General features: G+C 39.5%; 1 protein-coding gene across 3 annotated transcripts in view; it reads left to right on the plus strand.

Annotated features, from left to right (window-relative positions):
• Positions 1 to 24,548, plus strand: part of LOC126187359 (uncharacterized) — a 262,249-nt gene that overhangs the window by 165,411 nt on the left and 72,290 nt on the right. For 2 of the 3 annotated variants that reach the window (XM_049928392.1, XM_049928395.1), the window contains exons 15-16: positions 1,946 to 2,665; positions 17,238 to 17,619. In XM_049928392.1, the coding sequence (XP_049784349.1) occupies positions 1,946 to 2,665; positions 17,238 to 17,619 (1,102 nt within the window). The remainder of the gene's footprint in view (positions 1 to 1,945; positions 2,666 to 17,237; positions 17,620 to 24,548) is intronic. The other variant, XM_049928394.1, reaches the window with a different exon arrangement.

Genomic DNA, 24,548 nt, shown 5'->3' on the forward strand with positions numbered 1-24,548 from the left:
GACAGTTCTCCGGTTAGCTTTATGTGGGTTCCTGGCCATGTCGGTATCCCTGGGAACGAAGCTGCAGATGCCGCGGCCAAGGCTGCGGTCCTCCAGCCTCGGACAGCTTCTTGTTGTGTCCCTTCATCAGATTGTAGCAGGGTCATTTGTCGGTGCATTTTATCGCTGTGGCATGCCGATTGGGCTGCACTTCTGGACAACAAGCTTCGGGCCTTGAAACCTCTTCCCGCGGCTTGGACGTCCTCCTCATGCCCTTCTCGGTGGGAGGAGGTCGTTTTGGCCCGGTTACGAATTGGACACTGCCGGTTCAGCCATCGCCATCTGCTGACGACTGCGCCGGCGCCGTTCTGCCCATGTGGCCAATTGCTGACGGTCCACCACAATTTAACGTCCTGTCCGGATTTTAATACACTGCGTCTTGATCTTGACCTGCCATGTACTCGGGATGCCATTTGAGCAGATGACCCAGGAGCAGCTGCTCGCGTTCTTCGTTTTATCAACTTGACAAACCTGTCTAAGGACATTTGATTATGCTGTTTTTTTTAAAAATCCTCTGCCTGTCTATGTCTTTTATAGTATTGTCCCTTTTAGTTGCTGTTTTAACCTTGTGCCTCGCGGTGCATTCCTAACTTAGTCTTGGTGCTAATGACCATTGTAGTTGTGCGCCCTAACCAACCCCCCCCCCTCAAAAAAAAATCCACCTATCTTATCTCTCATCTGCATTGAACAGTGGAATTCCTGTCCTATAGGCTGAGTCAATCCTTTCGACAGTCATTTCTTTTTCGATTTCTTCTCATTTTTCATACAGCTATTTCATCTTAGCTTCCCTGTGCTTCCTATTTATTTCATTCCTCAGTGACTTGTATTTCTGTATTCCTGAATTTCCCTGAACATTTACGCACTTCCTTCTTTCACTGATCAACTGAAGTATTTTTTCTGTTACCCACAGTTTCTTCACAGTTACCTTCTTTGTACCTATGTTTTCCTTTCCAACTTTTATGATTGCCATTTTTAGAGATGTCCATTCCTCTTCAATTGTACTGCCTACTTAACTATCCCTCATTGCCACCCCTATAGCCTAGAGGTCTGAACAGCGTATCTCTTCAACTCTTCATCACTACTACATTGTGATCTGAGTCTATATCTGCTCCTGGGTACACCTTGCAATCCAGTATCGGGATTTCGGAATCTCAGCCTGACCATGGTGTAACTTAACTGAAATCTTCCCTTATCACACAGCCTTTTTAAAATATACCTCCTCCTCTTGTGATTCTTGAACAGAGTGTTTGCTATTATTTGCTGAAATTTACTACAGAACTCAATTAGTCTTTCTCCTCTCTCTCATTCCTTGTCCCAAGCCCATATTCTCCTGTAACCTTTTCTTTTGCTCATTCCCCTACAACTGCATTCCAGCCCCCCATGACTAGTAGATTTTCATCTCCCTTAACATACTGTATTTCCCTTTCAATATCCTCATATACGTTCTCTCGCTCTTCTTCTTCAGCTTGTGACGTTGGCATGTATACCTGAACTATTGTTGTCTGTGTTGGTTTGCTGTCGATTCTGATAAGAACAACCCTGTCATGAGCTGCTCACAGTAAAATGCTCTTTTCTCAACCTTCCTATTCACAACTAATCCCACTCCCATTATGCCATTTTCTGCTGCCCTATACTCATCTTACCAGAAATCCATGTTTTCTTTCCGTGTCACTTCACTGACCCCTAATATATCTAGATTGAGCCTTTGATTTCCCTTTTCAGATTTTCTAACTTCCCTACCACATTGGAACTTTTGACAATCCACGCCCCAACTCATATAACATAATCCTTTTGTTGGTTACCCAATCTTTATTATTATTATTTTTGTGTGTTACTGTTTTCAGCATAAGTTTTTTTGTGACACACAGTAAGAAAATATTCTGAAAAATTAAACTCTTTATTGCAGCCTTCAGTTGCACCAGTAAGCCGAAACTATCAGGAAATGAGGGAGCGATTGCGTTTGCTGTTAACAAAAAAGAAGGCAAAACGCAAAGCTGGTGCAGCTGGACCTCCAACAACAGCAGCCACAAGCTCAGCAACACCAAGTGTACGGTCTGAAAAATCACAGAGTGTAAGTTCAACTAGTGTAGGTGCACCTGCTTCCAATGCCCCAACTTCCTCCAAGACACCCCACCAGCAACAACAGAAACCAGCTCAGCAGCAGCAGTCGCAACAGCAGCAGTCGCAGCAGCAGCAGCAGTCGCAGCAGCAGCAGCAGCAGCAACAGCAACAAGTACATCAACAGCAACAGTTACATCAGCAGCAGCAGCAGCAGCAACAACAACAACAACAACAACAACAACAACAACAGCAGCAGCAGCAGCAGCAGGAGTCACCACACACTCAGCAGAATGTACAGCAACAGCAACATCGTCAGCACCATCCACCGCAGCAACCGGAACAATTTCACCACCACCATCACCACCATCACCCCCAGCATCACCACCACCACCATCACCACCATCATCATCATCAACAGCAGCAGCAGCAGCAACAACAACAGCAGCAGCGTCAGCAGCAAGACGTGAAAGATCCGCGTGATCTTGAAGCTCTTCTCGATTTCATTGAGGGACGTTGTAAAGATGCCAAGAAAGCTGCTAAAAAAGCCAGGCAAAAACAGAGAAAGGTATGTTACATTGTATTCCTCACTAGAGCAGATTTATGAGCATTCTTTCACACGTTGTGTTGTTTCCCTCTTGTTTTTATTATGGATTTATACTTTTCCTACATGGCATACTCCTGAGGCTCCCTGATGCAGTCGATAACCACAGCAGACACTGAGAGATTGGTTAACACTTGTTGGCATGTCTTCATTGCCCAAGATGTTTTTTTTCAGGTGTGCTGTGCTCACAACTCTGTTTGCTACTCAACGTATCAGTACTATTCAGTTGCTGCTGGGGTACTGCTTAATCCCTGTGTTTCACTGTGCTTTTTTAATGGATGTTGTTAAACCAAATATTACAGTAGAATATTTTGGAATACACTGCACGGTATGCGTATAGACATCCTCCATTGACACTTGGTGTCCAATGAAATACGTAAGAACAAATTTCATTTGGGATGATGTTATCTACAAACTGTAAAATTGAGATTGTTAATATCAACCAAGATGTCAGAGAAGCTGCACCTGTTAACTCTTAGATAGCCAGTGTATGTGATACTTTAGGGTTGTGTTACACTGAAGCGCCAAAGAAACTGCTATAGGTATGCGTATTCAAATACAGAGATACGTAAACAGGCAGAATACGGCGCTGTGGTCAGCAATGCCTATATAAGACAAGTGTCTGGTGCAGTTGTTAGATCAGTTACTGCTGCTAAAATGGCAGGTTGTGAAGATTTAAGTGAGTTTGAACATTGTGTTATAGTTGGTGCAAGAGCGATGGGACACAGCATCTCTGAGGTAGCGATGAAGCAGGGACTTTCCTGTAAGACTATTTCATGAGTGTCCCATGAGTATCAGGAATCTATTAAAACATCAGGTCTCTGACATCGCTGCTGCCAGAAAAAGATCCTACAAGAACAGGACAAACAACGACTGAAGAGAATAGTTCAACGTGGCAGAAGTGCAACTCTTTCTCAAATTGCTATAGATTTCAGTGCTGGGCCACCAGCAAGTGTCAGCATGCAAACCATTCAACAGAACATCATCGTTATGGGCTTTCGGAGCCGAAGGCCCACTCTGTATTACCCTTGATGACTGCATGACATAAAGCTTTACGCCTCGTCTGGGCCTGTCAATATCGACATTGGACTGTTGATGACTGGAAACATGTTGCCTGGTCGGACGAGTCACGTTTCAAGTTGTGTCGAGCGGATGGACGTGTTTGGGTATGGAGACAACCTCATGCATCCATGGGCCCTGCATGTCAGCAGAGGACTGTTCGAGCTGGTAAAGGCTCTTTAATGGTGTGGGGCATGTGCAGTTGGGAACCCCCAATACGTTTAGATACGACTTGTACAGGTGACATGTGCGTAAGCATCTTGTCTGAACACCTGCATCCATTTATGCCCATTGTGCATTCTGATGGAGATGGGCAATTCCAGCAGGACAGTGTGACACCCCACACTTCCAGAATTTATACAGAGTGGCTCCAGGAACACACTTCTGATTTTGAACAGTTCCGCTGGCCACCAAACTACTCAGACATGAACATGATTGAGCATACCTGGGATGCCTTGCAACGTGCTGTTCAGAAGAGATCTCCACCCCCTTGCACTCTTACGTGTTTATGGACAGTCCTGCAGGATTCATGGTGTCAGTTCCCTCCATCTCTACTTCAGCCATTAGTCGAGCCCATGCTTCATCATGTTGCGGCACTAGTGCATGTGCGTGGCGGCCCTACACGATATTAGGCAGGTGTATCAGTTTCTTTGGTTCTTCAGTGTGTTATTTTTCTATACAGTCCTTTGGGCCATTGTGTGATCAATGGTTCTGTGATAAACTCGATTAACTGCATTAATTGAGGTCTCTCTCTCTCTCTCTCTCTCTCTCTCTCTCTCTCTCTCTCTCTCTCTCTCCCCTCCCCCTCTCCCTCCCTCCCTCCCTCCCCCCCCTCCCCACACACACACACACACACACACACACACACACACACACACACCTACCTTAATTACTGAACTTATCTTTCTGTCCATAACATTAGGATGGTTATAGTAAAGTATGTTATTTGAAAACTTATGATAAAATTGTTTAAAGACACTTTCTGAAGGCTGTGCACATGCTCATGCCGATAGCCAAGTGAGTTAGATAGTTTCGTGTTCCATAGATCATTTGCTTGATAAATCATAATAATAATGATAATTTCAGATGTTCATAAAAAATAAAAAAAATGTATTGGGCAACTCTATTTTTAGTGTAGAATATGATGGAGTACTTTCCAAAAGAAAATTCTCACTAGCAATTGAGGGGGGGGGGGGGGGATGAAAAGTAATGTTACAAGAAATTTTGGAGGAAAATAATTTTTTGCTTCAACCTGTGGTAGTAACAGAATGTACAGTAACAGAATGTAAATGGACTGGGGAAAAAAATGAACATCCTCAAAGTTTACAGATGCATACGCTGCGTCTTTTATTTTGGAAACATTATTTTTGGCAACATTTCAGGTATCATTATTGTATCGTATAACGTACAGAGTCAGATTACTTCCGCGATATTCCGTGCGCAGCAGCATGCGAGTTGTTGTGGGCCGTCGCCAATAGCTTTGTTTGGACGGCTCGCTTTAATATGACTGAGAATATTCTCTACTCCCCGAAAATATTTTACTGGCTGCTAATACATGTCTTTCATCATTGCACCCGTCACTCAGAACGCCAATGTACGCTACGCAAAAGTAATTGTAGTAATTTTGAAGCCAATATTTTCACTGAAGTCGAGCAAAATATTTGTTCAAAAGGTTTAGTGAAACACAAGTTTTATCTAAATTTGCTGTAAGCCTATTATTCTCAGCATGCAATATGTGCTTGGTACACAAAAACCTCGTTCTTACTACTGCATGTCCCTGTCTTGTGTTACAAATTTCTTCCATCATTACAGTTTCTGAATTAAAAACCAAGTGGGTGGAGAAGACAGTGCATTGAAGTGGACTGGCCAGAATAATCAATTTTATCACGGACATTGCCCTCTATTTCTCTAGCCATTGGATACAATTCTGCATTCTAACCTTCTGTTAAAGTCGTCAAATATCGTAGACTTCTATGCTCTTGTCGGAGAATCAGAGTAGGTGCTGGGACTGTTCTGGTGTTACTGCACTGTTTATATATACAGTCGATACAGAAGCACCACAACGTTTTGTCATTTTATGAACTGCGTTACTCTTTCTACAAAACATCCAGTAAATCCTTCTCTGAAAAAAGGAGTTAAATTTCGAATGTACAGCTAAACCAAATGCAGTAAGATTATATCTGAATGTAAAGACATTCAGTACAGGTTTTTAGGAAAAACTGTTGTTAATTAATGCAGAATTGACAATCTTATTTTAATTGACAGTTACTGTCGAGTAAACTAATTGCTACCGCTTGTGATAAATTTATCAGACGTCTACTGTAAGGGAAAAACATTCGCAGTATATCCCCTATTATTGAAATAAATAGACAGACATTTAAATCAAGTCAGCATTTTACATAGACGGCACTTACCTAAACTGGAGGATCTTCTGGCTCCGTGTCTCCAGATTCACTGTTGCTCATTTCAGCCAGGTTCCAAATTCCACTATGGTTTCTCTTAAACCCAAGAAACCAGTTTCTTGCAATGCTTCTGTGTGTTTTATGCACCTCTCCCAGTCCTGCTGAGTAACATTGTCAAGAGCTTCATGTGTTAGCTTCTCGACATCAGCAGGTTTGCAAGTAGTATTTCTTTTCGCTACTTCTTGCTTTACGTGGGCCCATATCAATTCAATGGGATTATACTGGCAGTGATACGGTGGTAGACGTGTCCCATTTCGTTTGTCAGTTGATCTAATTCATAAGTCTTTTTGGCACCTACGATTTCTTCCTGAGACAGGAGTTCAGCCTTCGTTTTATTGACTGAAAATGAAACATTCTTTCTCTTCAACCACTCAATAATGTCTGTGTTGCGCCAATTTGAATGTGGCAGCTTTTCTGTCGGAATGGAGTGTTATCTGAAGTTATCCGTCATGATAATTGACCCTTCTTCCAGCACAGACAAGAGTCGAATAAACTGATTCTTCAAAACTTCTTCATTAATTTCCGAATGGTAATCAGATTGGCAAGAACTTTTCCCACCAAGAAAAACAAGTTTGGCCTCTGGTATGAAGCCTGTGGTTAATAAATCAGTGTGGGCAATGATTAATCAGCCACATCTATCAGTAGGCCCTTTCAAACCACCATTTTCTTTGGAGTTAGGCCATATATATTTATTGGTGTGGTTCTGTGAAACCCAAGTTTCATACAAGTACACTACAGGCCTGGAGTCTTCAGCACACAAGAAGTGCATTGTACGCAAAAACTTTGCTCTTGCTGCTGCAATGTCTCTGCGTTCCATTAAGAATTTCCATCTGTCATTACACTTCTTGAATCGGAAACCAAGGTAGCGGAGAAGATGAAGAATGGAGGTCTCTGAGCCTGAGTAATTAATTTTTTCATGGAAGTGAGCCTGTATTTTTTTAGCCGTTGGATACTCTCCTCTGTCGTAATATCCAAGTGCACTTGTAGTACGCGCGAGCTCTTTGTTAAAGTCGTCAAAGTCAGTTGATTTCCATTCACGTTTGTATCCCTTTCTTGGTGAATCAAAACACTCATTCATGTCTGGAGATTCTGCCAATAACACAGATTTGCTAATATGGCCTACAGTTGACTTGGAGACACCACACACGTTAGCAGTAAGTTTATGAATTTGCGCAAAATTTAAGCTATTCCTCACTTCTTCATTGTCGGTCAGATCAATAAAAAACTCCAGTACATTCAATTGATAATTTCCGATTGTTTACTAATGTCTTTCCGCCCTTTACGTATGCTGACCAGTGGAGTACTACAAGTAGGCCCTTTCTTGTGCATTGTTGTTCACCATCGAACACACGTCAAAGCACCTGTCTGAAGACAGTAACACTCTAAGATCAGATGTGAACACTTGATATAGCATGGTAACACTGAGCTTTCATCTGCTCACACCGCTAATGGTACCCACATGGCAACAAAATCGAGAGGCGGGCGAATCACAGCATGCAATCCTTGCTGGCGGCAGGCAGTGGCTGTGACCTTGACGACTCTACTTTGGTGCTGGCCACTCTAGTAATTCCTACCCACACATTTTACATACTACAATAATATAAATCTTCTATGGAATAGAAGGAATTGTTAAGGAGAAACTGTTTGTTTGTTTTCAAATGTTGCTTTTCTTTCTCTTGGGCATTTGCTATCACTGGGTAACTGATCAAAAATTTTGGTTGCAGCATTGTTGCGTATATTTTTGTGTTAATGACAGCCTAAATGTGGAGTAATGAATGTCATTTTCCTTCTGCTGTTGTAATCATGTACATCATTTTTCATTTTGAACAGTAGTGGATTATTTACAAGAAACCTCATGAGGGAATAAATATACTATGAAGCAGTAGTCATAATGCCCAACTCATTAAACAGATGTCTGCAAGATGATTATGGGTGAGCACCAGCTATAATTCATACAGCACACTTTTGAGCAAGAAAGACTTTCTGTCCTAAAGATGAGTTACCCCAGAACATTACTCCATATGACATTATTGAATGAAACTGTGCAACTTACTGATTTGTCTCTCCAAGTTTTTGAGTGATTCAAAGTGCAATTGTGACTGAACTAGGTTGTTTTAGGAGTTTCAAAGTGCAATTGTGACTGAACTAGGTTGTTTTAGGAGTTTCAAAGTGTTTTTTTTTTCATTGTAAATCCTCAGCAATATGGACAGCTAAGCATTCTTAAGTTCCCGTTCTATTTATTACACTGTAAGACAAAAAAGAAAAAAAAAATGCACTATGAAGTAAGTATCCAAATGAGGTGCAATTCTGTAGATGTGACGTACTTGTACAGGCAAACAAATGATTATAATTTCAGAAAAATTGGATGATTTATTCAAGAGAAAGATCTACACAAATTGAGCAAGTCAATAATGTGTTGGTTCACCTCTGGCCCTTATGTAAGCAGTTATTTCGTTTGGAACTGGTTGATATGTCGGATGTCGTCCTGGGAGTATATTGCCAAATTCTGTCGAATGGGTGCTTTAGATCTTCAAAAATCACAGGCTGGTTGGAGAGCTTTGACCTTAGTGCTGCAAATGTTCTCAGTTGGGTTGAGATCCTGTGATCTTGCTTGCCAAAGTAGGGTTTGGCAAGCATGAAGACAAGTAGTGGAAACTTACCAAGTGCGGGAACTGTAAGCCCAGGATGGCTTGTGATGAAGAGCAAAAAAAAGGGGCATAGAATATGATGAACGTACCACTGTGCTGTAAGGGTGCTGCAGATGACAACCAGAGAGGTCATGCTATGAAAAGAAATGGCATCTGCAGTACTCTTGGTTGTTGGGCATTATGACAGGCAGAAGTCAGTTGATATGCCACCACTGTACAGGGAGAACACTTTCCACTAATAGGAAATGACACCACTTTGTACTTGTCAAATACAAAAAAAAAAGAAAATATTAAATATCCATTGCACCAACTGTGTGCCCAGGAATGAAGGTAGACAGATAGAAAGTGCAGTTGTGGTCCATTTCATTGCAGGAAAAACAGAGCGGGCAAGTAACCTATGGCAGAGTGAGCCATATGATCACTGAGCATATGACATCCACATAAGGTACCAGGTTAAGGCAAATATTGCCAGCTCTAGTGGAAGTAGTGGAACGCACATCGTATGCTAGTACAGTACACCATCATTTGCACATAATGGCGTGGATGACATAAACAAACCTCACAGACCGGAAATCCACACATATAACAAGACTCTCCCTTTCATGTGAAACAACCTGATCACCAGATAGTAGTCTGGCTCATAACAACCTGTGTGCTGGATACATAAGTACGTGCCCATACACATAATGTTCGTCAAAATTTACAATTACACAAAACCAAAAAAACCCTTTTTTAGCACAATTGTGAAAGTTTTTTTACAATTTGTACAAACTTTTTTCTAAACAGTTTCAGGCTTTTCCAAAAACCTTTAAAAATTCAAAACATTTAAAATATACTTATTTGGAAAATTGGGTCATGCAGGCACACAAAGAAACTGCATTTATAAATACATCTGTTAGCAGCAGCTCCTGATGTCTGACAACAATGTGGTGTACCAACAGACCAGGATATTTAGACATTTGCATATAATGTGTAACAACCCATTTATAGAGGAGATAAGGGGGACACATTTGTAAATGCAGTGGTTCTTGTCTGCCATTTCCTTCTCATTGGTTACATGTTATTACAGCATGGAAACTGGACTATTTACAGGTGTCACATTCTCATACTTGGTAGTTGTGGGTGTCTATGGGTGGATGATGTATAGTACAGATTCAACCTATCTGTTTAAGGTTTGTTACATTATATTTCCAAATAAGTTTGTCTTAAATTTTTCAAATTTTTAAAGGTTTTTGGAAAATGTCTTAAATAGCCCAAAAACTTTGTAAAAGTTGTAAAAATACTCTTGTGACTGTACTAAAATGTGTTTTTATAATTTTTGTGTAATTGTAAATTTTGATGAATTTGATGATGTGTATGGATGTATACTTATGTGTCCAGTATGCTGGTTGTCATGTGCCATATTGTTCTATGGTGAGCTGCTTGTTTTGCCTGAAAGGAAGAGTCTTGATGTACATGTGGATTTCTGGTCTGTGAGGCCATACTTCGTTTATTTCATACATGCTGTGGTGTGTGAATCATGGTTTACTTTACTAGCATACAATGTGTGTTCTGCATATTCACACTAGAGCTGGCATTATTTGCCTTAAGTTAGTATCTGTGTGGATGTCAAATGCTCACTGATCAGACGTATATTTTGGATAATGGTTCTTCAGTGTAGTTGTTGTAGGAATATCAGTGATTCTCCAGAGTATTTCTGTAAGAGTATCACATATTGATTTGTGCACACACATGGCACATGTTGATTGTTCATGTGACTGTTTGCTCTGCCATAGGCTACTTGCTTGCTCAGTTTTGCCAGTGATGTACTTGGACTATGACTACACTTTCTATTTGTCCACCTCCATTGCTGGGCATGCATTTGGTGCAATGTATATTTTAGACTTTCTTTTTTATAAGTTGGACCAGCCAATGTGGCGTATTTTCCTGTGAATGGAAAGTGTTCTCATTGTAGTGGCGGCATAAATGCATGTTAGTAAGAATTTTGCAAATATATTGAAATATGGTATCCCGGCTGAGACACAAAGTTGAAATATGCTCACTATTTTTATTTACTTAAATTTGGCATATTTCGTGACAGTACCTTTTCCGTTAGATGTTTACAAGGTGATATTGGTCTTGGCTTCAGTTGTGTAGTGGAAGTATGATTCCACAATGCATCTTTGTCGGCTGCAGAAATGACCTGGTTCAATGTGTTTGCCTCATTTTTGGTGCTTCAAATACCATTTCGTCGAATGTAGTTTCTTCTTAAAGTTTATATAAAAAAATAGTAACATAATTCAAAATTATTTATGACGGCGACCTGCACATTGTTCTACCGTCAACACACACCAAGAGTTAACTGCCGACTGACTATAGTCAAAGACGACTCCAGTGTCAAAGACATTTTACGCAACACACAAGCTTCCACTTGTAATCAGTCTCTTTGATATTCATCGTCACATTTACTAATAGTAATCAATATGCTTTCACTCTCAAAAATATAAGTAAATTAACATATAATAAGGCAAATTATAATAAAAAATTCTGACAAAAAATATAAGAAAACATCTACAATTTGGTATCGACAAATCCGGTAAAAAATAACCCATCTCCCAGATCCATTACAACTGCTCCCCAGGGCTTTTGTTGTTATGGACATATACAACAAAATCCCGACCACTCTCAGTAATGGATCTGTATTACACAATTAGTACATTAATGATGCAGTCTGATAACCTCTTCCAAATTTGGACTCTTTGAATCTGTGGACTTGTTACTGGCTGTTGTTGCAATGATACTTCCCCATCAATCTCATACACAAAAAAATTCAAGTAAAGAAATTATTTGACATGACAAATATACATGGTATAAAACATACATGAGAAATATTCTGACATACAGCATACAGATTGAAAATAATAGAAAGGTAAAACTCATTTCCTAGAATAAGATTAAAATTTGTTTTCATATTAATGTTAATTTCATTATGCTTACATATTGTACAATAAAAAATGATACTGGACATATATAGTGTAGTGTTTTTTTCTATATATTTGCCTTTTATTTCTGATTTTTTTTAATTTTATTTTTTTTACTCATGGTTTTTTTGTATATTTTTTTTTTTGCTTATGATTTTCTTTTTAATTTTTTTTACTCATGGTTTTTTTTGTGCTTATGATTTTCTTCTTTTAGTACAGCTAAAGATACATCAGTATTATCTAAATTTTTTGCAATTATTTATGTATACTTGTCTCTCTACTACAATATTACCACAAGTCACATTCTTGTGAAGAGTACTTTCGCTCCCCACGACATCAGTATAAACAACAATAAATTGCTCATATATCATGAGGCTTTATCTAAAATTGCTTTTGAAACTTATACCTTTGCATGCATGTCCTCACATGCATGCCTTCACCCACAAGGAAGACTTAGCTTCCAAAAATTAGAAAAATTCAGAAATGCTCACTAGGGAGACATTTTTTTTGTAAAAAAGTAAAAATAAATCTTTCTCTCATTCTTTGTTACAACAGTTTTTTTTCATCAGTTTCAATTAACATGTGACTTCAAATTATTAATTTATACGTGCAAATATACATACTTGGTTGTACAGGTAGTTTTGTTCTAACAAGCATATTCCAGTGGAGGACTTTTGTTTTAGATGATAATAGGTTATTTAAATTTTGAAATTATTGATTTCTGTTTATATAGTTTCAAAGAGACAACATTCCTAAATAATTTCTTTGACTTAGGATACACCAAATGATAAGCATTAGGGTGTGGATTTTCTAGGACTTCAAAAGGCCCAATATAGATATCAAAGAATTTTTTTAATTTCTGAAATTAACATTTTTGATTTTTCATGAGATTTAATCAGAACAAGATCCCCAATTTTGAAAGTGGTTAATTTTACCCTATTGTTATGTCTTTTATTCCTCTTTTCCCCTTGTTTCCTCATAGTTTCCCTGACAATATCTTCTCTCTCTTGCATAGTTAAAGGTGTACATTTAGGAAAGTCAATAAGTTCTGATATAAGATTTGGAGGTCTAATATTAAACATAATCTCATACGGTGAAAATCCTGTGGAACTATGTTGTAGGCTATTCATAATATCTTCAAAATTTCGAATGTGCTCAAACCAGGTTGGATGTTTATGGCTACAATAGGTTCTACAAAGTCTCCCAATTTCCCTCATGTATCTTTCTGCAGGATTGGTGGATGGAGAATAAACAGATATAAGTATATGCTTCAATTTTGATCTTTCAATAAACTTTTTCCAAATTTTAGAGGTGAACTGTGAACCATTATCTGATAATATAGCTTTTGATTTACCTACCTGTGCAAAATAATCTCTTTCAATTTTTATTATAATTTCATGGCTAGTAGCTTTTTTCACTGGATATAGTTTAATTAATTTTGAAAATACATCTACCATAACAAATATGTAACAGTGACCACCTTTACTCTTTGGTAACATTCCATATAAGTCCACTGCGATAAGATTTACAGGTTTTTCCATAATGTTTTGCATCTCTCCACCACATCTTTGATTGCTCACTTTAACTGTGACATTTGTCACAGGTTGCCAATTCTTTTCTTACCTTCTTTCCAATATTGTAAAAATAAACATTTTCTTGTTTCTTTTGAATGCACTTCTGTATCCCACAATGACCAAAACTTTCATGTATGTAAATGATCAGCTTATCAGCATCTGCCTCTGGTCAACACAGTTTCCAATTATCAGAATCTACATCTGTTCTCCGAAATAAAATCCCCTTATGTAATTTGTAAAATTTATCAAGTTTCTCATACCCCTTCTTGCCTAAGCATTCTTTGATTAATTTCCAACTCTGATCCAAATTTTGATTTTTTATAATTTTGTTACACATAGCTCTAATTGTCTTCTCATTTTCCACCCCTTTCAAGTATCTAATTTTAAATTGCTTTTCCTCTTCTTGTTCAAAAATCTCCTTTTCTCCCCCAATTGGTAACCTTGAAAGAGAATCAGCTACTACATTCTCAGAACATGTTATGTGTTTGATTTCAAAGTCAAACTGTTGCAGAAATATTGCCCATCTGGTCAATCTACTGTGGTATAATTTGCACTCTTGTAAGTAACTCAAAGCTTTGTGATCCGAAAACACTATGGTTTTATGTCCAATAAGGTAAATTCTAAATTTTGTAAAAGCCCAATGAATTGCCAAAAGTTCCTTCTCTGTGACTGTATAATTTTTCTCATGCTTGAGCAACATTCTGCTTTCAAATGCTATGGTACAGTGTATCTTAACTCCATTCTCTACTCTTTCTTGAAATAACTCTGCTCCAAGCCCATAATTACTGCTATCAGTGTTCAAACAAAATGGTAAATTAAAATCAGGTCTGTGTAATAAGTGTTGCTTCCTCAACTCTTGCTTAATTTTATCAAACTCTTACTGACAACTTTTATCCCAAATCCAAACAGTGTTTTTCTTAAGTAACTGACTTAAATATGATGCATTCAGACTCTGATCACTTATATGTTTTTGGTAATAACCGCATAACCCAAAGAACGACTTTAATTGTTTTTTAGTCTTAGGAATTTCTGAAATTGCTTTAATTTTTTCTGGATCTGCCAAAATTCCCTTGTTTGTGACAACATGACCCAAAAATTTTAATTCAGAAACTGCAAATTTACATTTCTCTAATTTCAATGTCATCCCCCCTTTTCTAAGTTTTTCACAAACTGACTTCAAAATCGAAAAATGTTCCTCCCAATTGTGCCCTGTAACCAAAATGTCATCTACATAAATTATCAGTTTAGATGCAAGTTCTTGCCCCCAGTACATGATTCAAAGCTCTTATCAATTCGGAAACAGAAGAATTTAACTCAAATGGCACAACACAAGATTGGTAACTCTTACCATTGTACAAGAAAGCAGTATATTTCCTAGAATTAACCGAAAGTGGTACCTGATGAAAACCCGAAGTTAGATCCAAACTTGGCATATATTTTATATCTGTAAATTTATAGAGTAACTCATCAATATTTTCGGGATGGTCTGTCTGTCTGAACAAAATTTTGTTTAAGTGTCTAGAGTCCAAAACCAATCTTACTCCACCATCTTTTTTCGAAACTACTACTAGAGGATTATTATATGCACTGATACTCCTTTCTATTATATTACATCCTTCCATCTTTTTCAGCTCTTTCTCAACAGCAGGTCTTTTTGATATTGCAATACTGTATGGTTTTATGAAAAATGGTTCATGAGGTTTTACCTGAAGCTCACACTGATAACCCTTTACCCTACCAGGTATGTCACTGAAAACATCACTGTATTCCCACAGCAGATTTTCTAACTGTTGTTTTTGCTCCCCAGATAAATTTTGTGTTTCTGAAATTTTCAAATTTACTAAATTCCCAAACTCAACTTCATCAGTATCAAATCTATGAGTTTCAATATTCTCCAATCTATTTTCTTTTAGTAAATTGATACTGTCAAAATTTCCATTACTCTGATCACCAAGTGTGTTCACAAAATTTGTCTGAAGGTATTCCCTTTCACTAGTTTCTATCAAAAAGTTTTCTTCCAACCCAATCAAATGCTGTATTTACTTTTACTATCCAATTCATAGCCAAAAGAAAATCCTCATTAAATTCCCGAATTACAAAACATCCATGTGTGAACAACTTGCCTTCAATTAAAAATGTCACTAAAGCCTGGCTTTTTACCAATTTACTGCTCTTCCCAGTAGAACCTTTTATCTTTACCCCAACAACTGGCATTTCAACAAAATCTTTCCCCACTTTCAATTTCTTGCTTAACCTTTCAGATATTCCCGAGGGGGGGAAAGAAATGGAACACTCTTCTACTGTTGGAAATCCACGTTTTCCATCCATGTGATTGTTGACCAAAATTCTTAAAGTATTTTCTTCTGTCGAAAATTATATTTTTTGCCGAAACATTTCTTCTCCAAAACTTTTACTTCCCGATGAACACAAATACTGTAACACACATTCTGAAAAAACTGGTATTAACACACAAAAATTTTCTTCCTCGTAGCACTGTTGAAGATCTCGTGAACACAATATCCCGGCTACAGTCCCCAGTTGAAATATGGTATCCCGACTGAGACACAAAGTTGAAATACGCTCACTATTTTTATTTACTTAAATTTGGCATATTTTGTGACAGTACCTTTTCCGTTAGATGTTTACAAGGCGATATTGGTCTTGGCTTCAGTTGTGTAGTGGAAGTATGATTCCACAATGCATCTTTGTCGGCTGCAGAAATGACCTAGTTCAATGTGTTTGCCTCATTTTTGGTGCTTCAAATACCATTTCTTCGAATGTAGTTTCTTCTTAAAGTTTATATAAATAAAATAGTAACATAATTCAAAATTATTTATGACGGCGACCTGCACATTGTTCTACCGTCAACACACACCAAGAGTTAACTGCCGACTGACTATAGTCAAAGACGACTCCAGCGTCAAAGACATTTTACACAACACACAAGCTTCCACTTGTAATCAGTCTCTTTGATATTCATCGTCACATTTACTAATAGTAATCAATATGCTTTCACTCTCAAAAATATAAGTAAATTAACATATAATAAGGCAAATTATAATAAAAAATTCTGACAAAAAATATAAGAAAACATCTACAATTTGGTATCGACAAATCCCGTAAAAAATAACACATCTCCCAGGTCCATTACAATATGTACACTAATGCTTATGTACTTTTTATCATTGATGTACAGAGATAATTTCTTTGTAATGGATTTACTTTTTGTGTATTGTAGATCTGATGATAACGTCTACTGTGATGGTTCTTGTAATCTTCTCTAAGATGTGACTAAGGATTTCCTGTTAACACCATCTTTAGTTTTATTGGACTAATTATTTAGAAGTGTATGTAATTGATTATTAGAAGTGTGTGTAATTGCATATGCAGTTGTTCTGTTATATATTTTTCTAGAGCTAGAGCAGATACCTCTTTCTTGAAATTGTGAGTCAGTATAACTGTACAACAAAACTTAAGTACCTCCAGTTCATGCCATATGGTGTGAGATGACCAGACAATCGTATCAGATCTAACAACCATGGTCAGTTTAACGCAAAACTCTGTATGTCGTCTTTAGTCTCATGGAACAGTGCTTTTTTTTAAATGGATGATGAAGTGAGTAAATTTTATTTCAGATCAAAGATTAATTGTTCATTAATTATGAAAGTTAAGAATTTATATATTTGTGGCACTGATACATCATAAATCCAAAATTTGTGGATTGTTTTTTTTTTTTTTAGGTCAGGTGATATTTTGCATGTTCTTTGAAGATTTGTTTTCAGGGTAAAATAATATTCCAAATATATGTGTAGTAACATCTTCATATTTTACAGCTTGAAGAAAAGGAAAGAAAGGACCAAGAAGAGGCCCAGAGGCTTAAACTCGAAGAAATTCAGAACAAAACTCCAGAAGTGACTATCACCGTTGTGAATACACCTGGTAGTACAAATGCCTCTTCAGATGCAACAGATTCTTCATCTTTGAAACAAAAAAAAAATTCTAAGAAGGCGGATGTGGCTGCTTCTTCTGCATCTCAGAATAAGTCTGATGGTATGACAGCTGTCACAGCAACGCAGCAAGGACCACAGATGGTTACTATCAAGAGAGTCATGGAACCTAATGGTGCAGAGCCTACTGTGACAATCACGTTAAAGGGGGCGACACCTGATAAAGACAAAGTACTTTTTACCTTGGTCAATGGACAAGGTGACTACCGTACGTTAAGTTTCTTATTTAAAGCATATTAGTGTAAGGAAATTACATTACTTTGCTTTCAGATATGTTAAAAACGTAGAACGTATAAAGTACGCAAAATGTTTGGTCATTGTGGAATGCTAAAGTACTATCATGCCTTACATGGAGGCATTCCTTAACCCTTCCTCTCAGAAACTAACCGTTAGAATCTGAACAGTTTAAAATAGAATTTTGCACCACTTACAGTGAAATTTTGTAAACATTTTTTGCCTAGGAATGGTTAATTATGACAGTTGAAAGATAAAAAGTTAATGGCATTCATCTTCGTTTCACAAACTAGTTCGAAACAATTGAGGGGGGAGGGGGTCAGACATTTTGTGTGCCTGAAAGGCTACTATGTTAGGAAAAAGTAAATTGTTATGTAGAATGTGTTCATCACTTGAAATACTCTACAGAATTCATCTTTGTGTGTGAAACTGGATGGATAATGGAATGCTATGATATTGTCCCTTGCACACCATAAATATGTCTTCATGTGAACCTGCATGAATAAGGCTTTCATAATGAGGGCTCATATTCAACAGTCTCTGTATAAAAAAAAAAAAAAAAAACCACTGTATCACCCCTCATCCTCACAACAGTTGGGTCCCTCTTGTCCTGTCGCCTGTTGACATCCCCCCCCCCCCCCCCTCCTCTCCCTTTTTATTTTTCCACAACGTATCCCTCTTTCTGCTCTTGAGGAGCCTAACAGTTCAAAAAGCTAGGATAGTTTTTTGTACTTTTATTTGGTTTTGTCAGCTGTGCTTAGAATTTTGCTTCCTGATGGTAAATATGGCCACACAATTGTATCTATCTTCTTATAGTTTTATAGTTTTTCAAGTTAGTTATTCTTCTGTTACAAAAGTACATTCTTATCATATTTGGTAGTGAAGTCAATTTGTTATCCATATTACTCTCCTATTTATGGATTTACTTTGACTTTGGTTTAGGTGTCATTCTTCTCAAAACATTGATGATCTGTGTCCAATACCCAAGAACCAATTTGTTGCAGAAGTGTTCCTCTTGAGATGTTGTGTATGCTGTTGCAGTCCATAATTACGAATTTTTATATGGTCTCACTAATATGAGTACAGTAATGCAGTTACTGAGGCATATATGTTTATCCTCTGCAGTAAGTCCTGTGCAGAAATATAAGGATGTGAATAGCTGACCAATATGTACCTTCAGGTGGCGAAATTCCATGAACTCACTTCGATCAACAGAGTGATCGGCAGTTGAGCATGGGAGAGGGAGATGTTGTTTGTTCATTTATCTGTGTACACAATATGGCCGTGGCAGCAATAACTGACCTTTTCTGTTCTAGATGCAGTCACATGCAGTGTTGGGTTTGCTTAGCAGAGTGGTAATAGTCTTGTCATTAGAATGAGATTTTCACTCTGCAGCAGAGTGTGCACTGATATGAAACTTCGTGGCAGATTAAAACTGTGTGCCGGACCAAGACTCGAACTCGGGACCTTTGCCTTTCACGGGCAAGTGCTCTACCAACTGGGCTACCCAAGCACGACCCACGCCCCACCCTCACAGCTTCACTTCTGCCAGTACCTCGTCTCCTACCTTCCAAACTTTACAGAAGCTCTCCTGCGAACCATGCAGAACTAGCACTCCTGAAAGAAAGGATATTGCGGAGACATGGCTTAGCCACAGCCTGGGGGATGTTTCCAGAATGAGATTTTCACTCTACAATGGAGTGTACGCTGATATGAAACTTCCTGGCAGATTAAAACTGTGTGCCAGACCGAGACTCGAACTCCTGGCAGATTAAAACTGTGTGCCAGACCGAGACTCGAACTCGGGGCCTGGAAACATCCCCCAGGCTGTGGCTAAGCCATGTCCCCGCAATATCCTTTCTTTCAGGAGTGCTAGTTCTGCATGGTTCGCAGGACAGCTTCTGTAAAGTTTGGAAGGTAGGAGACGAGTTACTGGCAGAAGTGAAGCTGTGAGGACGGGGCGTGAGTCGTTCTTGGGTAGATCAGTTGGTAGAGCACTTGCCGCGAAAGGCCCCTAGTTCAAGTCTTGGTCCGGCACACAGTTTTAATCTGCCAGGAAGTTTCAGTCTTGTCATTTTCCTGTACACTTTCGTAACTAGTTTAGGACATTTTGTCATGTAAAATAAACATGTCACACAGAGAAACAATGCGAACAGTGACAATGAAGCACATTTGTCATCTTACCGATAACAAATGCCATCTGCAAATGACTGTGACAGCTAGCAGCTGAGGTAGCAGAGCTGTACGACAACAGTGAAGGCTGGATGGTGTGACCGAGCTTAATCTCTGATTTGGTGTTGCCGTGGTTGCTGTCTTAGAAATAACTAGTAGTCAGTTGATTTGTTGTCCTGATCCATGTATACCAATAGGTGCATTTAAAAGTAGGAAAAACAGTACATAATTTTTGGAAATGTTAGCTCCTTTTTCAGAGAGGAGAGAGAGGTATGTTCGGGAAGTTTGGAAAGGAGGAGCAGTCACTCTGTCCCCCAGTCTACTCTGTCTACCAGTTGTGAGTTGTGAGGACATGGGATACGTGAGAGAGAGTTGGGTATTAAAACATTATTGGTAAGCACTGTGGCAGCCCAATCCATAGATCATGGAAGCACATTTACAAGTAAATATGAATTAAGGGATGACAGGTAGTAAGTGGAATGAATAGTGCAATTGAGAAATTGAGAGTGAGTAAAGCAGACATAAAAAAAAACCTACATAGACAGGGGGACGAGAAGAGGGAAAAGTAATAGTTAGCCATTGACTAAATTATGAAGTTATGTACAAATGAAAAAATCAAACAATGGAAAATCCATGAAAAGGATAGTTTGCTACTCATCATATAACGACGTGCACGCACAAAACGCAACTCGCACACACGACCACAGTCTCTAGCCATAACACACATTGAAACTCTTGCCCTCCAGGAACTAGAGCAACATGTGCAATGCTACCCCCCCACCCCCCACCCCCACCCAAAAAAAAAAAAAAACCTCCCGTCTGCTTACTTCTTACTCCTGTACTCCTGCCTTGGACTACCACCTCTATAACAACCTCTAACCACACCCCCAATAGCTGAAAAACCCTGTCTCATAGACCTACTACATTTATTCCACGCTCCAAAACTCGCTCCCACCACTATACAGAATCCAGAACCTAAACAGACCCGAAAAACTCTATCCTCGCAGAAGTATCAGACCTTTCAAAGGCCTCACCTTTTGCCCCACTCCCAGATTAAATCTTGCAGGACTTCTTGAATAACTCTCCTGCTCCCAGTCCCTGCAGTGGATGCACTTCTTTGCCGCCAACCCTACCAATCAGATTCAACTAAAGACCCACCTCTGCTTGACTCAGTTTACTCCTCCATCCAACCATGATACACTCCCACTGCCCCCACATCACCCCCTGTTAACTTTCCAGAATTTCTTAACATCGAACGTTATCTCCCCATCATTCCCCAAATCCCTCTACATGCAAACTCTCCATACATCCGCTGATAGATCCACAGTCCACCACTTAAAAACTGATTCCGGCCTTATAATCCTACCTATTGACAAAGACTCCACCTCTGTTGTTTTGAACCACAACGATTACCTGGCAGAAGGACTCCACCAGCTCTCAGAAGGACTGTGACAGCTGTCATATTCATCCACCTACAAACACTGCCACTTTGACCCCATTCCAGAAATCCAGCAGGATCTTAGTCTCCCTTTAAATCCTTAGACCCATCCCAGAACCTCTCCCAGCGTCCTTCTCTCTCCTCAACCCCGCACTTATACATTCTACGTGCTTCCTAAAGCCCATAAACCCAACCACCGAGGACACCCCATTGTGGCCAGTTACTGTGTCCCCACTGAAAAAATCTCTACTCTCATAGAGCAACACCTTCAGCATATTACCCGCAACCTACCCTCCTATATGAGAGATACCAGCCAGTTCTTCCACAGTTCCTGTTCCTTTACCATATGGTGCCCTGCTCATCACTATTGATGCCACCTCCCTGTACTCTAACATTCCTAATGACCATCGTCTTACCGCTATTGAACACTACCTTTCCCAATACCCTATGGATTCCAAACCAACCACCTCCTTCCTAGTCGCCATGACCAACTATATCCTCACCCAAAGTTACTTCTTCTTTGAGGGCATTATCTATAACCAAATACGCAGTATGGCTATGGGCACTCGCATGGCATCATCCTGTGCCAATCTATTCATTGGCCATCAGAAGGAATCCATTCTGAACACCCAGAATCCCAAACCCCTCATCTGGTTCAGATTCATTGATGAGATCTTCGTGACCTGAATCGAGGGTAGGGATCCCATATCCACTTTCCTCCAGAACCTCTACACCTTCTCCACTGTGTGCTTAACCTGGTCCTTCTTAACCCAACAAGCCACCTTTGTTGATGTTGACCTCCATCTCAAAGATTGCTCAATCAGTACCTCAATCCATGTCGAACCTACCAACCACTAGCAATACCTCCCCTTCAACTGCCACCCATTCCATGCTAAGAAGTCCCTTCCATACAGCGTAGCTGCCTGCCCATGGCTGTCACATCGGTAGTTACGATCGGTCCCTCTTGAAATATACCAAGGATCTCTCTGAGGCCTTTACAGCTTGTAATTACTCTCCCAGCCTAGAATAAAAGTCCCACCATCCAGCCACAGAGGAGCATTCCTCTCGTGACTCAGTACTGTCCAGGGTGGAGCAACTGAAACATTCACCACCAGGGTTTCGACTACATCTCATCATGCCCAGAAATGAGAAATGTCCTATCCACTATCCCTCCCACCCCGCCACAGTGGTATTCCGTCACCCACCAAACCTGCACTATATCCTTTTCCATCTCTACACAACCCCTGCTCCGAACCCCTTGCCTCATGGCCCATATCCCTATAAAAGACATAGGTGAAAGTCCTTTCCCATACATCCTCCCACCACCACCTACTCCAGTCCAATCACAAACATCACCTGTCCCATTAAAGGCAGGGCTACCTGTGAAACGAGTCATGCTACTTACAAACTAAGCTGCAACCACTGTGCTGCATTCTATGATGCTCTTCATTTCAATGATGGTTTCACAGCCTGTGCATTTGGACCCTTCCCACCAACACCAGCTTTCCTGAACTGCGCAGGTGGTAACTCTCCCTGCAATATATCCTATGTTCCTGTAACCTTCCTGGCCTCAACTTTTGTTTGTCATTGTCCTTATCCATCTAGCCCCTTCCTGTTCCCATTGCAGGACTACACAGCCCTCTATTCCACCAACACACGCAGTCTTTTTACTTCTCTCCTTTTCTGCTACCCCCGTCTCCCCCACCCATCCTCCGTTTACCTCCCGACTGCACCTAGCTGCCCTACTCTCCATCTCATCCTTGCACAATCCCAGCAGCACTTTACTGTCGTCCCCCACCCATACCCTACTATCCCTCTCCCTCCCCACCTCAGCCTCCTACTTACCCCACACAGTTGCCTCTCCTACAATGCGCTGCTGCTCCAGCTTCAGCTCCAGCTGCCAGAGACTCTGTGTGTGTGTGTGTGTGTGTGTGTGTGTGTGTGTGTGTGTGTGTTTTGACAAAGGCCTTATTGGCCAAAAACTAACTGTGCCTTTCTGTGACTCAGCATCTCCGCTATACGGTGAGTAACCACTCATAATATTGATATATGAAAAAATGAAGGAAACGGAAAAGGGTGGGGCAGGAGGGTGGCTGCTGGGATGCAGAGATGTGATGGAGAGCCAGCACCTTTAGAGCTCAGGGAAATTAATGCTAGACAGGAGAATTCAAGCAGCCTACATGGCGTAGCAGGCACTCGGGTCCCTTGCATCATACTGTAGGGCATTCTTAACAGTTGGATAGTGGGCATCCCCAAGACAATTAGATCTTCTGTTTCCTTTCATGTGCTCAGGCAGTTTGGTAATGGTCAACTCTGTGTAGAAAGCTGTTTAGGGAACATGTTGTGAGTTTATTTATGAAATTACTTTTCTGCTAACAGGTAAAATTTTTGCATTATGCGGCACATTTTGGGGAAAGATTTCCATTTCCAGGTTTTTTTTCCTGCTTGGTATCCTGTGTGTAAAATTTTTGATGTGTGAGGTGCTGCTTGGTTGTGTTGTCTTTGCTAAGTTACTTAAATCACATGCAATTTTTAATTGATGGTTGACCTTTATACAGAGTTAACAGACAGTTACAAAGATGTTTTTATGTGTAGTCAACAGAAGTAATGCTATAAGTATCATACATAGTATGTTTACTACACAATGGTACTTATTTCTCTGGACACTATTTTTAGTTAAGTGTACTGTCGACCATAGCATCTGAAGTAGTTCACAGAATTTTGTTAGACTATTACTCCTGGAAGACAGAGTATCATAAATAAATCACTTAGCAACAGCCAAGTGAAGGTCTCTAGAATAAATTTCTCCCTGTGGAGCAGTGTGTGCACTTTTGTGGAACTACCTGACAAATTAAAACAGTGTTAATTGTGGAAACTACTATAATTAGAAATTTCTCTGTAATATCCTCTTTTCCGAGACTGATATTCCAGCAAGGTGTGAAGGAGACATGTAAAATTTGGAATGCAGAAGAGAGGTACAGGCAAACGTAAGCTGTTAATTTTGTCTGGATAGCTTAGCTGGTAAAATAATAGTTCATGAAAGCCAAGAGCTCAGATCGGAATTTGATCTGGCACAAAGTTTTAACTTATAGGGAAGTTAATTTCTTTCCCTCTTTTTGCAGTTTGGTTTTCTAAAAATTCCTTTTCTCTTTTTCCAATCTAGATTGTTGTGCTAGCAACATTGTATGGAGTCGTCAGAAAGTAAGAGTAGCAACCATTTCACTGAGGTTTATTTGAACACCAGTGTATCTTCTGCTGCAAGTGTTGTGCTTTTGTCTTTCTCCAGCCTGAGA

Source organism: Schistocerca cancellata, chromosome 5, assembly GCF_023864275.1.
Source record: "Schistocerca cancellata isolate TAMUIC-IGC-003103 chromosome 5, iqSchCanc2.1, whole genome shotgun sequence".
NCBI lineage: Eukaryota > Metazoa > Arthropoda > Insecta > Orthoptera > Acrididae > Schistocerca > Schistocerca cancellata.